A 16,200-nucleotide genomic window follows, 5' to 3' on the forward strand; every position below is an offset into this window, starting at 1 on the left:
AGAGAGATCCTTCTCCTTGCTCCTCAGCTTGCAAACGATCTCTCTGCAAACCATCTCAATATGAAGGTTTTGTGCATTGAGCTCTGCTGCAAGTTGTGCTGCTCTTCTACATGCGTATAGTTCTGCTCTTGCCGAATCCTTGCACCTAGGAAAAGCATGGCATGATCCTCCCAAAAACGCCCCTTCCTGGTTCCTGAACACAACTCCAGCGCCTCCCAACTCCCCCACTTTGGACAGAGCACCGTCCACGTTTGCCTTAATCCACCCATCATCCGGTGGTTGCCACTTCTCCCGTTGGCCCTGATTTACTTGCCTGCTTTTTTGTCCGTGGATGGACTGCCATTCTTCCATTAAGTGACTAACCCTTCTCGCAATTGCTTCCGCTTCTTCAATTCTCTGACCTTCTCTTGCATTATTCCGAGCTAACCACACAAGCATACACTCCTTGGACCTGGACAGCTTTTGCATCGTCGGATGCCTCAGCAAACCACGTCAAGAGCCACTTCAATAATGCAGTCTGGGGACTAACTGACTCCGGCGGGATCGCCACCGGCACCCCCATCTCCGATTGCATCATCTTCCAAAACTTCGCTGAGTGGAAACAGCCCCAAAATCTGTGGTAGTTGGTCTCATCCCTCCCACATGCTACACAGCGCGTTGAGTTGGTCGGTGCCTGTGGTGGGATGGCAGCGCTTTGAGCCCTTGTGGAGGGCGAGAACAAGAAGACGATGAGAAGCTGACGCTTAATAGAGAGGAAGGGCAGAGCTGGATTTCGTGGAGAGGAGCAGGCGCTCGATGGAGACCGTGATGCTTTAATAATCGCCTCAAGAAACATTGAAGGGGTTCATAACCCAAAAGTAGGTGTCAAGTGAGAAAAGGGAAAAGAGAAAACGCAAGAGAAAGAGGAGGCAATTAAGAATTACTTTGAAATACAAAAGAAGAAGTTCGAGACCAATGAGGCCAATACTCAATCAAGAGCCAAGGAAATGGAGGGTCAAGCAAAGAAAGGTAGAGCTCTCTGAGGAGGCCTGTATCATGGAGGCAAAAGTTCATGATGGATCGAGATGCATGATCATCTTATATTTGTTTGTTTTGCATGAACTATGAGGCCGGAGCACATGCGGGGCTTGTGCGATTTATTTGGTGCAATGTTACTTGTCATGATGGCATAAAATATTCTCTTGGTACTATGGAGAAAATGCTACATTTATTTGCTAAGTATATGTTGCTATCCTAGCCAAACGAAAAAAAAGAGTAAAATTTTCTGTCTGGTTTTTTTAGGGGAACTTTTTTGTCTGGTTGGGTCGGTCAGTTGGAGTTGCCCTACAAACTCAGAAACATCTTTTACGGCTCATTCGGTTTGGAGGCAAAACGTAGGAATTAGTAGTAGTATAGGAATTTGATAGGATGGCACTTGTCATCCTAAGAAATTGACTTGCCTTGTTCCTACGCACAAAATGAGTTTTGAGTGGATGTGTAGTTTTCTCAAAAACACAGGAAATGAGTAGTATTTTTATGAAATTTATGTACGCATTTCCTACAAACCGAATGCGTTTATGTGAAATTTTCCTCTGAAATCCTTTTATTTTTATTTTTAGAACTCCTCTAAAATCCTTGTTTCCACGATGTATGAAAATCCTCCAAACCGAACGAGGCCTCAGAGTTAGCAGGCCAAATTGGCATGGAGCCCCGCTGCGAATAACCTCGTCGCCTACCTGTTTCACACTTCCTTCGAAAAATGGGCGCCGCCGCCGTCCTCCTTTGCGCAGCCCTCCGCCGGAGCCGCCCCGCCGCGGCAGCTCTCCTCCTCCCCCGCACCCTTCCTTCCGCGCCAGTTCCTCTACCTCCCCCTCCTCTCGGTAAGATTCCTCTCCCATCCCAAACCAAACCCTTCAACCCTCCTCGTCTCACCGTCCAGCTCCCTGATGCAGCCCGTGCTTTACCTCTCCTCCCGCGCCTTCCATTCTCCGCCGGCTGCTCGTACTCCACCGTTGCAGAGATATCGGAGCCCCCCGCGAAGCCCAAGGGCAAGCCAAAGAGGAGCCCAATGAAGCAGTCCCGCATCGACTTCACCAAGGTGGACGCGGCGCTTCTCCCCACCATCATCCTCGTCGGCCGCCCCAACGTCGGCAAGTCCGCGCTCTTCAACAGGTGAGAGGCGACACACGAGCTTGGTTCCCGCGTAGCTCCATGCTCCATGGAGTAGCCATTTCCACAAGCACCTTTAAGGCACCACGTCTTCTTACAGATTCCATTCAACACGCACTCTCCGGAGTAATTGCGAAGTGCTCGTTCTGGCTTGCTGTATGACATTTGCACAAAATGGTTGCTGTCATCTTGGTTGTTGTAGCTGCATATGGCATATTTCCTCAGGCAGCTCTCTTTAAGCTTGCACATGCACCTATATGTCTCCAACATAGTGTTATTTCTTCTTTGATACTCTATTATAAGTAGCTTTTAGTTCTTCCGTGCTACATACACCTTGACACCATTTGGTTTCCCTAGTCAGCACTATGACATAGTACTCCTTTTGACAAATTTGAGATGTTATTAACATCCTACTCCCTCCGTCCCAAAATAAGTGTCTCAACTTTGTACTAAAGTTAGTACAAACTTGTATTAAGCTTGAGACACTTACTTTGAGACAGAGGGAGTATTATTTAATGGTTTTACGCGGAGGAATTGCAGCCTACATAGTTTGCCACTCTTATTCCATTTCAGTTTTTTTTTTACTTGTACTGATTTTTTTATGAATGTTTTTAGATTAATACGGAGGAGGGAGGCATTGGTGTATAATACACCTGGAGACCATGTCACCCGCGACATCCGAGAAGGAGTTGCCAAGCTTGGAGATCTTCGTTTTCGCGTGCTTGACTCAGCTGGACTTGAGACTGCAGCAACATCTGGGAGCATTCTTGCTCGGACGGTTGACATGACAGGGAATGTGTTAGTCAGATCTCAATTTGCCATTTTCTTGATTGATGTGAGGTGAGTGTGCTTTGGTTTGCTATCAACCTATTATCATTGGAGTCAGGTTGATAAGTTGGTACTTGTTGCATATTAAAAGTGTAATGGCTTTCTCAGGGATGGCCTACAACCGTTGGATCTTGAGGTCGGGCAATGGCTGCGAAAACATGCATCTGGCATACATACCATTGTCGCAATGAATAAGTCTGAGTCACTTGATGAGCATGGAGTTTTGACCTCGGCTGCTGGAGAAGCCCACAGGTTGGGTTTTGGTGACCCAGTTGCAATATCTGCAGAGACAGGCCTCGGGATGGCAGAGCTTTATGAGACACTCAGGCCATTGTTTGAGGAATACATGTTTCAACTTCCAAATAGTAAGTTTGTAGCTGTATCTTGAATGACTTTGGTTCTGTTAGTATAAGATATTTGTTTTGATATGTAGTGACTTACTTGTAGTTCCTCTTATCTTTGCTTTCTTCCAGTACTGTACTGATTGATAAAACTGATACACTATTCATAAGTGTGACGAATTTGCATAAATAGAAGATTTTCAGCTAGGTATCAGAATTGCTTAAAAAATTGCCATATCTCCATCCACTAATCCTCTCCCCATAATGATTCTGTTCAAGTAGAAATGGAGGGGTTTGGGCATTATAGTTTATAAATCAGTGGCAACAAACCACCACCTATTGAACTTCGAAAACAGTATATTCCGTTTTCTCAAGCAATAAGAGAAATTTGTGATCCTGTACCGTTAATTTCTGGAGGGAAAACCATGATCATTGTATGTAAATATCATTCTTGGTTTTCTGTCACATGATAGATGGACTAAATCAAGATGACCCTACCTCCGAGGCTGAGGCCAGTGAAGGTGATGAAAGCAAGTTACCTCTGCAGTTAGCAATTGTGGGACGTCCTAATGTTGGGAAGTCGACCCTACTTAATGCCTTATTGCAAGAACAAAGAGTTCTGGTTGGTCCAGAGTCAGGCTTAACAAGGGACTCCATCCGGGCTAAGTTTCAATTTGACAACAGAACTGTATATTTGGTAAGTGAACTTGCTATATGAGAGTTTAATAGTATCTTTTGGATGCCTTTTCCTATATGGCTATAGCTGCTGTGTTAGAGCTTATGACATAATGTTCATTCAGGCTGTCTCCATTTTCATGAATTGACCTTTTCTTTCTTGTTGGCGATGCAGGTGGATACTGCTGGTTGGATGGAAAGAGCGGGAAAGGAGAAGGGGCCATCATCACTAAGTGTAGTACAATCAAGAAAGAACCTGATGAGAGCTCATATTGTAGCTCTTGTGCTCGATGCAGAGAAGGTACTTGCACTCATTCAGATGTACACTAGTCTGTGACCTAAAGTTCTGGCTAGTATGCTTCCTTTTATCTGGTTAAGGGGAAACATTTTCAGTGCTATTCTTTTTGGTTCTTCGGAGGTCTTGTCAATTACAACGAGTTGATTCTACTGATTATGCCTGCATTATTGCCAGTAACTAAGTATTCTGTAGGGGGGGGGGGGGGGGGGGGGTTCAACCACCGTTGATCTTCTGAATTTTCTATAATACAGAAGTCCTAACCATGATGCTGTACTACGGGGTTTCTTGAAGTGGCACTTACATGATTGGAAGTAGCTTGTCGAACTCTTCCTCTTTATCATATGCTTTTAGCTCGACTTCACATAATTTGTCTGCTCTCTGAACTTGGTTTAGACAATTGCACTGATTTTTCTTGCAATTTTGTTTGCATTAATTTTACTCTTAAGTCTAAAGAGTACAAAGCACATTGCACTGCATTTGCCATTAAGCATTTTACACTTATGCTCTACTATGGATTTCACAAATCTTGAGTCAGCACTGATATTAGCAGAGTAATGGTTGCTTTAAATCAGATAATCTGTGTGCTTTACAGTTTGGTTTTTCCACTTTTAGCGAGATTACAGAATTATCTCTTGATTTAACTATGTGTAAATTTGATCATCTAGTACTAGTCCCCATATTATATACTCCCTCTGACCATAACAAGTGTCGCAGTTTTGAACTAAGGTTGAACTGACCTTAGTTCAAAACTGCGACACTTATTTTGGATCAGAGGGAGTATACTCCCTCTGTCCTAAAATAAGTGACTCAACTTTGTACTAACTTTGTAAAGTTCAAAGTTAGTACAAAGTTGAGTCACTTATACAAAGTTAGTACAAAGTCGAGTCACTTATTTTGGGATTGACTATTCGTCACCCTGGGTGAGGAATAGTTATTCTTATGACCTATATTTTTATTTTCTTATGCCAAATTTTACGTAGTGAATCAATATGAATGTGATTATTTGTATTCCAAATGTAATTTATTTATGAAGCGACCGTAAGATTACCTCAGATGAAGAATATGTTGATATAATATATATAGGGGACGATGGCTCGCTCTCGCTCTCGCTCCGCTCCACCCTCTCCGCCTAGCACCGCGTAGCCTCGCTGCAACCCTGCCGCCGTCGAATCCCCGCCGGTAGGCCACCTCCTCCACTCTCCTCCTGCCCTACAGCCCCTCCGCCGTCGCTTCCCGCCGATGGCCCTCCCTCCCCGCTCCCCCTCCACCCTCCTCTGTCTCCGGACTCGCCATGGCGTCTTCCAGTGCCGACCCCGCCGACTGTGGAGTGACCCTCTCCGACGAGCGCGTGTCCTCAGGTGACCGCTGGCTCGACTCGGGGAGCGAGTCCTCCGCGCGCTCCTACTGCGAGGTCGCGCGCCGCCCCGCGGCCCCTCCCGCATCTCCGACGCCGGCGCCCCCTGCCCCTGCCTCTGCAGCGGCGCCTTCCAGGCTGCCTGCGAGACACCGCCTCGGCCCCCGCTCTGAGTTGCACCGCGTCTCCAACGCCAGGGCGGTCGACGCGGACGGGTTCTAGCAGCCACGACGCCGGTTTCGCCGCCGCCGCCCGCGCCAGGTCGCCGCGCCCAGTTCTCCTCCGCGCCGCCCGCGCAGTCCCTCACCTGAAGAGGTGGCTGGGCTCTGCTTCCGGTGCTTGGACCCTGGCCACCGCGTGCGAGACTGCACCAACGACATCAGATGTCGCCGCTGTCTGACCTCCGGCCACGACTCCCGCTCCTGCGACGCCCACATCCAAGAGGAGGAACGCCGCCCCCGGCCCCCGCGCCCCACCGAGCCAACCCAGGCCGGCGGCCGTGGCTCCTCCCCGTCCTCAAGGCCCTCTCCTGCCCTCGCCTTCCCAAGCCGCGCCGGCCGCGCTGCCGCCTGCGGCCCGCCCGCTCGAGCCGGAGCGCGTTATCGTCTCGCACACCGTGGAGATGGAGGAAGCGGAGCGGGTCCTAGCCCGCGCGCTGGTGGCCTCATCACCGGCAACCGACCGCTCGTCTCCGCCGACGAGGTCGCCGCGACGCTCTACGACTCCTTCGGGCTTGTCGACGGGGACTTCACCGTGCATGCGCATCATCCGGAGGATTTCCTGATCCTCTTCGGCTCACAGGCCGCCATGGATCGCCTCACCGGAGAGCACTTCATCCGCTCCCCCCGTTTCTCCCTCTCGATGCGCCCGTGGAGCAAGCTTGCTCATGCCGGCTCGGGCGAGTTCGAATACCGCGTCGAGCTAGAACTCCGCGGCATTCCTGCCCAAGCCTGGCACCTCTCCACCGCCGACACATTCTACGGAGGAGTTGTTGGATCGAGCGCCTCCACCCCCACACTCGTTCCCGCGACGACCTCGCCACGTTCCGCCTCTCCGACCGCACACATGACCCCGCGGGCATCCGCCGCGATGCCGTTCTGGAGATTGTCGAGCAGATTCCCGCCCGCTCTAGCTCTGATGCGCCTTCCATCAGAACGCTCACCTTCCCTATCTCCATCGCCATCGTCCGCGCCGAGATGCTCCGTGCTGCCCCCCTAGCGCGCCGGCGGGACCGGGCCCGGACCGCGACCGGGGCAACGACAACGACCACGACAACGGGCCTGGTCATGGCCCTGGACGCGCGCGCCGCCGAGGCCGCAAGCGCAGACGCTCGGAGCCGCAACCCTCCGGCCGCGCTGATGGCATGGCGGTTGACTGCCTCGGCTGGCGCACCGGCGGCCTTTCCTCCCGCGCAGACGGCGTGGCCATGGCGGCGTGCTGGCCTGCCCCGCCAGGCGCGGCGACGCGTACGGCCCCCCAGCCTCGGAAAGGCATGCTTCCGTGGCCCGGTCAGCATGGAGCCCACTGCCGCCGTCATCGTGACAGAAAAGGAAAGGGTAAAAGGAGAGATAAGCCTGCTTTGCCTGTGGGCCAGGCTCCCAGGGCTGATGGTGCCCCTGCGGACGGGCAGTTTGGCCAGTCTAGGACAGCTGGCAACACGCCAGTGGCCCTGGCCGAATCAGACACGACCGGAATTTTGAATCCGGCGGCCTCCCCAGCACCCGAGGACGATCTCGCGGGGCCACCAACTGCCTCGCCGCGCCTTCAGCCTGTCGGGATCTGGCCGTGCTTAGCGAAGTCCCTGATTCGCAGCAGGCAGCGCAGCCAATGACGCCGATCATGTCGGGCCAAAGTGGCGCTTCTCCCACACCGGATCCCGAGGTGGTGCCTCCCCAGGACGCTGACCTGGTCGTGTCCCCGGCCCCGCGCGTTGGGATGGACCGTGCTGTGCCTGAGCCCCACGCCGCTGCCCCCGCCCGTGAATCGGAGGGCACACACATAGACAGATCCCTGTCGCCCTCCCCAGAACCGAGGGACCTGCGGGACCCGCAGACGCCCATGCAACACCACGCGGCCCCTGTCTCCCCCGGGCCCGCAGTGAACCCCATTGCCAACTCTGGGCCGCCACGTCCGGCCATGCATGGATCTGGACCCGGCCGCTTCGCCTCCCCGCCAATCATCATGCGCCGATCGCGTGGAGCGGCTCCCACAGCCCGGCCCTGGACGCTGGGGGATTTCCTCGCCGCGGCCACCAAGGAGCTTAACGCCACCCTGCCGGCGCCTGGGAAGAGACCCCGCCGCCCTCTCGACTTCACCCCCCGACGTGGTCGCTCTGCTTCCACCACGTCCACGACCGCCGCCCCTCCCACAGCCGCAAGACGCGTGCAAGTTCAGGTCCTCCGCACACTCGGCATCGTTGGGACAAACCAGAAGATCTCGGCCGCGGAGATGAAGGCATACGACGATCTATTTGCTGCTCCCATCCCGCTGTCCGTGCTATCTGCCATCGCCGCGCTGGTAGATCGCGAAATCCCAGCTTGCTTGACGAGGCAGTCGCCTGTTCCAGCGCACGTCGACCCGGTGTGTGCGACTTAGTTCCTCCTAGATGCTGCCCTCCCCGTCGATCCACTCTTTATGTATCACGGCCTCAAGATCGTTGTTTGGAATGTGCGCGGTCTCAACGCACGAGCGCGGCGCCATGCCATTCGCACGCTGCTCGACACCACCGGCGCCTCCATTGTATGCTTGCAAGAAACGAAGATAGAGTTGCTCTGCTCGTCCATTGTCCTTGACACGCTTGGCTCAGAGTTCGACGACTACACCTACCTCCCGGCGCAGGGCACGCGTGGCGGCATCCTTCTCGCTTGGAAGAGCAGGGTTGTTTCCATCTCGGACCCCCTGTTCACCAACAACGCGATCTCGGCCCGCGTTGCTATGGCCGGCGGTACGCCGTGGTGGATCGCGGTCGTCTACGGGCCACAGGATGACGTGGCCAAGGTTGCCTTCTTGGAGGAGCTCCGCGAGATTAGAGCGGACTGCCATGGACCGTGGATGCTATGCGGTGACTTCAACCTCATCCTCCGTCCCGAGGACAAGAACACGGACAACCTCAATAGGCGCATGATGGTAAATTCCGCCGCCTCGTCAACAACCTCGCTCTCAAGGAGGTTTATCTCAACGGGCGGCGCTATACGTGGTCGAATGAGCAGTCACCCCCGACCCTGGTACATCTTGATCGCGTGCTCTGCACGTCAGACTGGGAGGACGGACACGGCGAGTGCCACCTGACGCGCCTGGCGTCCGTCGTGTCAGACCACTCCCCCTTGCTGCTGGACTGCGCCCCTGCACCAGTGCTGCACCACATGTTCCACTTCGAGGAACATTGGCTGCGCCTGGACGGATTCCATGAGACAGTAGCCGCGGCGTGGGGTTCTGTTCACGAGCCTGATCCCTTCCGTCGCCTGATGTTGTGCCTCCAGGCCACGGCACGATGCTTGACGAGCTGGAGCGCCAAAGCTGTCGGCAACGTCAAGACCAAGCTGGCCATTGCTAGAGAACTCATTGCGCGCTTTGACAAGGCCCAGGAAGACCGTATCCTCACGCCTCCGGAGGACTGGCTACACAAACAGCTGAAGGTCTCGTACCTAGGACTCGCATCCTTGGAACGGACGATCGCAAGACAGCGAGCCCGCATCACCACTCTCAAAGATGGAGACGCCAGCACGGCCTTCTTCCACCGGCAATGCTCGTTTCGACGTCAGAAGAACCGCATCTTCCGCCTCTCCGCGAACGGCACGCTGCTCACCAACCATGACGAGATGGCCGAGGCTGCCTTCCGGCACTTTGACGCCCTGCTTGGTACGGCGGTCGAGCGCGACCACTCGCTGGATCTGTCGCAGCTCATCGAGGGGAGCGACCTCTCCGACCTTGACGCGGCCTTCTGTCCGGAGGAGATTTGGGAGGCAGTGAAACGCCTGCCCGCGCACAAGGCGCCAGGCCCGATGGCTTCAACGCTGAATTTCTCCGTGCATGCTGGAGCATTGTGAAGCAGGATTTTATGGATGTGTTCCAGCAGCTCTTTCAGATGCGTGGCCGCGGCTTCTGCAAGCTCAACCAAGCTCTTCTCACGCTGTTGCCGAAGCGCGCCGATGCCCAGGAGTTGCGCGACTACCGCCCGATATGCCTCATTCACATCGTGGCCAAGGTTTTCGCCAAGGCCCTCTCGCTCAGGCTGGCCCCAAAACTTGACCGCCTTGACAGCCGCAATCAAAATGCATTCATCCTCGGACGGAGCCTACACGACAACTTCGTGCTAGTCCGGCAATCGCTCAAGCTATTGAGCCAGCTTGGGGCCCCAAGGGTGATGCTCAAGCTCGACCTCACGCGCGCCTTCGACTCCATCTCCTGGCCGTTCCTCTTTGAGGTCCTACGCCAATTTGGGTTCGGCCATCGCTTCCTCGAATGGATTGCCATCCTCCTGTCCTCTGCGAGCACTCGGGTCGTGCTGAACGGCATGCCAGGCCCACCGATATGGCACAAGGAAGGGCTGCGGCAGGGCGACTCTCTGTCCCCGCAACTATTCGTGCTCGCGGTCGACACACTCGGCCGGCTGATTCGACGCGCGCACGACACGGGCATCCTCCAGCCGCTGCATCCGCGGAGACCGATACCGGCTATATCCTTGTATGCCGACGACGTCATGCTCTTCTGCCATGCCACGACGAGCGACATTGCGGCTGTCAAGGAAATCCTCGACCTGTTTGGCAGAGCGTCCGGCCTCAAAGTGAACTACGCCAAGAGCTCGGCCATGATCCTGCATGGGGAACAGGGCACCCCCGAGATGATCACCAGCTTGGGATGTTCGACTGCCGCGCTCCCAGTCACATACCTCGGCATCCCCCTGACGACGTGTCGCCCTTCCGCTGGCCAGCTGCAGCCCCTCGTCGACAAAGTCGCCGGTCGCTTACCCACCTGGAAAACCTGGCTCATGAAGAGAGCCGGCAGGCTTAATCTCGTCAAGTCTGCTCTCAACGCTATTCCGGTGCACCAGCTGCTCGCTTTTGCTCCTCCGAAGAAAACCTTGCGGCAGCTCGAGAAGATTCAACGAGGATTCCTATGGGCCGGGCGTGCCATCGCCAACGGCAGGCACTGCCATGTCAATTGGCGCCTTGTCTCCCGCCCCCTCGCGCTTGGTGGCCTCGGGGTTCGCGACCTCGAACGAACCGGGCTTGCACTGAGACTACGGTGGCTCTGGCTCTCACGCACAGAAGACGGTTGCGCCTGGCAGGGGCTGGATCTTCAATTCTCCTGCCACGAGTGCACCCTGTTCTTTGCCTCCACCTACATGGTCATTGGGAACGGCATGAAAGCCCTATTCTGGGAGGATCGATGGCTCAACGGCCGCTCGGCTGGCGAGCTCATGCCCATGCTCTACAACTGCATCCCCAAACGGCGGCGCAAGACTAGAACGGTGGCCGACGGACTCAACGGCAATGCCTGGGCCTGAGATATACAGGGTATTCTCGGCCTACACGAGATTGGCCAGTATCTGCAACTTTGGCAACTCGCGCAGCAGGCCACGCTCACCGATGCCCCTGACCAGCTGATTTGGAAGTGGACAACGAGCGGCATCTATTCGGCGCAGTCTTGCTACTTGGCTACCTTCCAAGGCTCATCCCAATCCTACTCCTGGAAGCTGATTTGGAAGGCTTGGGCTCCACCTCGGGTCAAGTTTTTCCATTGGCTTGCTAACCTGGATCGCTGCTGGACGGCCGACCGTCTGGCTCGCCACGGTCTGCAGCATCATCCACGCTGCCTCATGTGCGATCAGGCGCCGGAAACGATCAGGCACCTCATGCTTGACTGCCCCTTCTCCAGGCAGGCATGGCACGAGACCCTGGCCTGGCTACGCATACCAGCGCCGATCCCCAACCAGGAGCCCACCCTCATGGACTGGTGGCGACACGCCAAGGACGACACGCCGCAAGCACAACGCAAGGCCCTGCAATCTGTAGCGCTTCTAGTTCCATGGCTACTATGGAAACATAGAAACAGCTGCGTCTTCGACAACGCGACGCCCTCCCTCGACACGCTTGTCAACCGTATCAAGGAGGAAGCCGGCTCCTGGGCTAAGGCCGGAGCTCCAGGCCTTAGAGTAGTCCTCCCCCCTTCATGGGATGTGCACTGAGCTTTGTAACTGTTCCCCGTTTATTCGTCCTAGGACGACTGTAACTGACACCCTACCTTTTCAATGAAAAGAAACGCAAGGTCCCTTTGCGTTTTCCCGAAAATAATAATATATATAGGTAAAATGCATCCTACTACCGAGTGTAGTTACACCCATTTTTCATATACTACCATGTGGCAGTATATACTCTACTTTATTATTTTTAGTATGCTCATATACTATATCTAAGATACTCCCAAGTGAGTTATATGAAAAAATTGCAAGTGAACTCATAGTTTTATTGTATTTGTCAAATACGTACATATTTGTACGTGAAATGGAGTATGCACAAAATATGGTCATATTACCAAAAAAGTAGTATATATACTACCTAAACATTCTTATATACTACATACTACTCGTACATACTCTCTGATATGATAGATACTACATAGAACATACGAAACAAAAGTGGGAGTAACTACACCCGGTAGTAGGAAAAATTTGTTTATCATTCGGTGGTAGTTACCCCATATGTCTCACATACTATCATGTGGTAGTATATATACTAGTTTATCATTCTAAATATGTTGATATAATATAAAGTTAGTTACATGAAAAACTTGCATGTTGGCCCATGGTTTTTATTATATTTGTGAAATATATATATATTTGTACGTAAAAAGTAGCATACTCAAAATACGATACATACTACCTAAAAAGTAGTATATATACTACCTAAACATTCTTATATACTACATACCACGTGTACATACTCTCCGATTTGATATATACTACATACAACATACAAAACTCAAGTGGTGGTAACTACCACTGGTGGTAGCGAACATTTGTCATATACTCCCTCTGTCCCATAATATAAGAGCGTTTTTGACGGAGGGATTAGTACTTAACCAATTCCTTGCTATGGTTAACAAGGTCAGTGCTCTATTGTCAGTCCCATGCACAAATTAGTTTGCACTAGAGGCAACATTCTCTGTGTCCACCTCAAATCTCGTATGTCGTCATGCATGTTAAATGCAATTTTAATTGTAATGTGTGTACAACACCATGATAAAGCTGTATGGATATGTAGATTGCAAAGTCAAAGAATAGCGTGGATCATCAGGAAGTTATGATAGCACGGCAAGCAATCGAAGAAGGCCGTGGACTTGTTGTGGTTGTCAACAAAATGGATCTCCTTAGAGAAAACCAACGATTATTAGAAAAAGTGATGGATGCTGTTCCTAAAGAAATCCAGACAGTTATTCCTCAGGTTTGTTTCTAATCGTTTTGTTATTAGTTTGTAATATACTTATCTTCGACATTAAAGAAATACTTATGATCATCCATCACTATGGCTATACTATTATTTCTATATAACAGAATATGATACTCGTAACATGAATACCGGTAGTAAATGGTAACTAGTCTATAGGAGGTGTTCCTTGATAAAAAGAAGTCTACAGAAGATTCCCTTCAAAGATTTAGTAATTGGTAACTATAGTCTATAGGCGGCGCTCCTCGTTGATCCAGAAAAAAAACAAATTATTTGGAGCCTTCCATTTCTGATTAACTTAACCTTCCTTTTCTCAATTCTTGTTATTTGAACACATCACAGTTGTTCTGGATAGCTTTCTAACTCTTTATTCATTAACTCAGTCACAAAATTTATGATGAGCTGCTTTCTTTCTGATGAAATTGATATTTGGTTGGTTATCACACATGTAGATACCTTACTTTGTTTGTTAATGGGAGTGTAGAGACTGAGGTCATAGTCACAAAACTGCTTATCTTTTGACAGTGCTCCACTACTGCAAATGCAGAGTTTAAATTCCACCCCTTACCTTTTGTGTTTCAATAATGTGTGGAATATCAGTAATATCTGCTGTCAAGGCTTATTGGGGCCAGCAGTTGGTACCCAAGTCCAGTTGGACTTGTATGCGGAGACTCAAGAGCCTGTTCCGGCAGGAATTCACGCTGGCAAGTCCTAGTAGGGTTACAGCAGTCTGAGTCTAGAGTTGGTGGCAGAGACCAGGAGGGATTCAGAGTATGTCGAAAAACCGAGCCCTAGTCAGACTGTTTTACGTCCATGTTCAGTAGCACTAAGAGTTTTGTATGTAATCTTTTAGTTCAAGCAGTAATAAAATTCTTATCTGCATATGCTTTCCCGACCTAATCTACCCGTACAAGTGTACAACCTCTGAATCAAAGGACACATCAATAGCAAGAATGTTTACTTTTCTAACGCCTCTGTATAAGTTGAAAATTTAAAACCCTCTCACCAAAAAGAGGGATCAACCACATTGTGGAACTTTTAATTTGCTTCACATTTTCTGACGGCAACAGCACATCTGAAAATCTTTTAATCTTCTTTGTGTTGACAGGTTACAGGAATACCAGTTGTGTTCGTGTCAGCAATGGAGGGCAGGGGGCGGGTTGCTGTTATGCACCATGTTATAGAAACTTATGAGAAATGGTGTTTTAGATTGTCAACTTCGCGCCTGAACCGTTGGTTGCGTAAGGTAAATATCCTGCTTACATTACTGTTACTTAATTTGCATGTTAGGGTGTGTGCCAAGTGAACTATCATTAACGTAGAACAGTAAGAACATAAATCCTGAACATTGTATTCAATCTAGAATGACACAGGGTCACAGATCACTAGGTGCAATTGCACGAGTGCAGAGTAGAGTGATTTGGGGGTGTTTTGGCAAATATCAGGGACTTTTAGTGGTTGATCTAAGCCGTCTATAATGGGCCATCTATGATCACTACGTCTCAGTTTAGTGTTTTAGGAATAGTTTTTGTTTTAAATGTTTGGTTATCTATCATTCATCTGCTTTGAGCCTGTAACTATATCATGTTTATATTTGTGACTGCTGAGTTCATTCATTTCACACACTTACATTACTTCGACTGTTACCTCCAATTCCCTCTGACAGGTTATGAGTAGACATTCATGGAAAGATTCAGCCACACAGCCAAAAGTGAAGTATTTCACTCAGGTGAAAGCGCGGCCACCAACATTTGTCACCTTTATGAGTGGGAAGACTGAGCTATCTGATACAGATATCAGGTTCTTGACAAGATCTCTCAAGGAAGATTTCGACATCGGGGGAATACCAATCCGGATCCTACAGCGTTCTATTCCAAGAAAAGTGTCGTCTTTCAAGAGCAATATCAAGAAAAGAGGATCTAGTATAAAAAGGATGAAAACAGACAAAAGAACAGAAGTGTCTGATCCTACCCAGTCATGATTTTACAATGTCACCAAAGCACCTCCCGATTCTCACAGAGGACCTGGTATGTGTGTACCACTCACAAGGGAAGTCATTAGTCATGACCTACATACTTCCGTTGGAGTTAAAGATGCAGAGGAAATCCCTGTCATTATACAGACTAGCAGAGGAAACAGAAAACCGCCGCCTTTCAAGCACAGCATATGGACAGAAGAAAGGGGTGCTGAAGTGATCAGCATTTAGAAGTGAGGATGACTGTAAGAAGCAAGCTCAGTGTTTTCAGTTTGCAAAGGGGCATTTTCTCGGAGCATTGGGAAGAACTGAGCTCCAGACACGAGTGGTTAATGGTTGAAAGCAAAACTTTTCGATATTATGCTAGAGAAACAGGTGGTTGGTATCTTGGAGCGTCCAAGTTCTTGTAGATTTATCGGACAGAAACATATTTCCCTTCTTGTATTCTCCTATGTAAATAAGAGAATGCTCCGACAAGTATGTCGATCATGGCCAAACTATGAGTTGGATGTGTTTAATAACGGTTGATGTACTCTTGCCGTAGAAGTTCCCAACGTGACCCGACAAGGTTGTTTTTGAGATGGACAAATCTTTGTAAAGCTTGTCTGTTAGTATTTCCTTTGTGTTTCTGGAACTCGATTCTGTGAAGTAACGGCATTTCTTTTTCTTTTTGGAATTAACTCAAGTATCAGTTCCAAAATTCAGGTGTTTCGAGTGGAGCTTTCACAGCACGGTTTTACGGCTATTTTTATTCACCTGCATTCTGTTTCTCTGTGATCAATGGTTATTGTGGTTTGATATTTGTGATGCTATCAATCTGTCATCAATGCTATGGAATTCCACTGCCGAGTTCTTTACGAGATTGCTTTGCTGCAAGACGGTTGGCCGAGGAGAATAACGTGACACCACGAGGTTAGGGCATCTCCAATGGGAGATGCTAGAAGAGGGCGCTAGGAATTTAATCCCGATAGATCGGCAGTTATCACGTTAATTCCCAGCGTCGGGTCCAGCATCGATGTCAACCTGGGCACCGAGCGCTCCGCTCTTTTCTCCCTGTACGAGATGGCCGGGCCTTTGTTTCTAATATGTGGAAAGCCCGTTATTAGCGCTCGTTATTAGCGCCTGCCATTGAAAGG

General features: G+C 50.5%; 1 protein-coding gene across 1 annotated transcript; it reads left to right on the forward strand.

Moving 5' to 3' along the window:
• Window positions 1–1,657: 1,657 nt before the first annotated feature.
• Window positions 1,658–15,744, forward strand: LOC123077838 (GTPase Der). The gene is made up of 9 exons (XM_044500173.1): window positions 1,658–1,859; window positions 1,932–2,151; window positions 2,764–2,988; window positions 3,085–3,341; window positions 3,791–4,014; window positions 4,168–4,293; window positions 12,907–13,086; window positions 14,198–14,335; window positions 14,756–15,744. The coding sequence occupies exons 1-9, from the start codon at window positions 1,739–1,741 to the stop codon at window positions 15,068–15,070; spliced, it is 1,806 nt and encodes a 601-aa protein (XP_044356108.1). The 5' UTR covers window positions 1,658–1,738; the 3' UTR covers window positions 15,071–15,744.
• The last annotated feature ends 456 nt before the right edge of the window (window positions 15,745–16,200 follow it).

Source organism: Triticum aestivum, chromosome 3D (assembly GCF_018294505.1).
Source record: "Triticum aestivum cultivar Chinese Spring chromosome 3D, IWGSC CS RefSeq v2.1, whole genome shotgun sequence".
Taxonomy (NCBI): Eukaryota; Viridiplantae; Streptophyta; class Magnoliopsida; order Poales; family Poaceae; genus Triticum; species Triticum aestivum.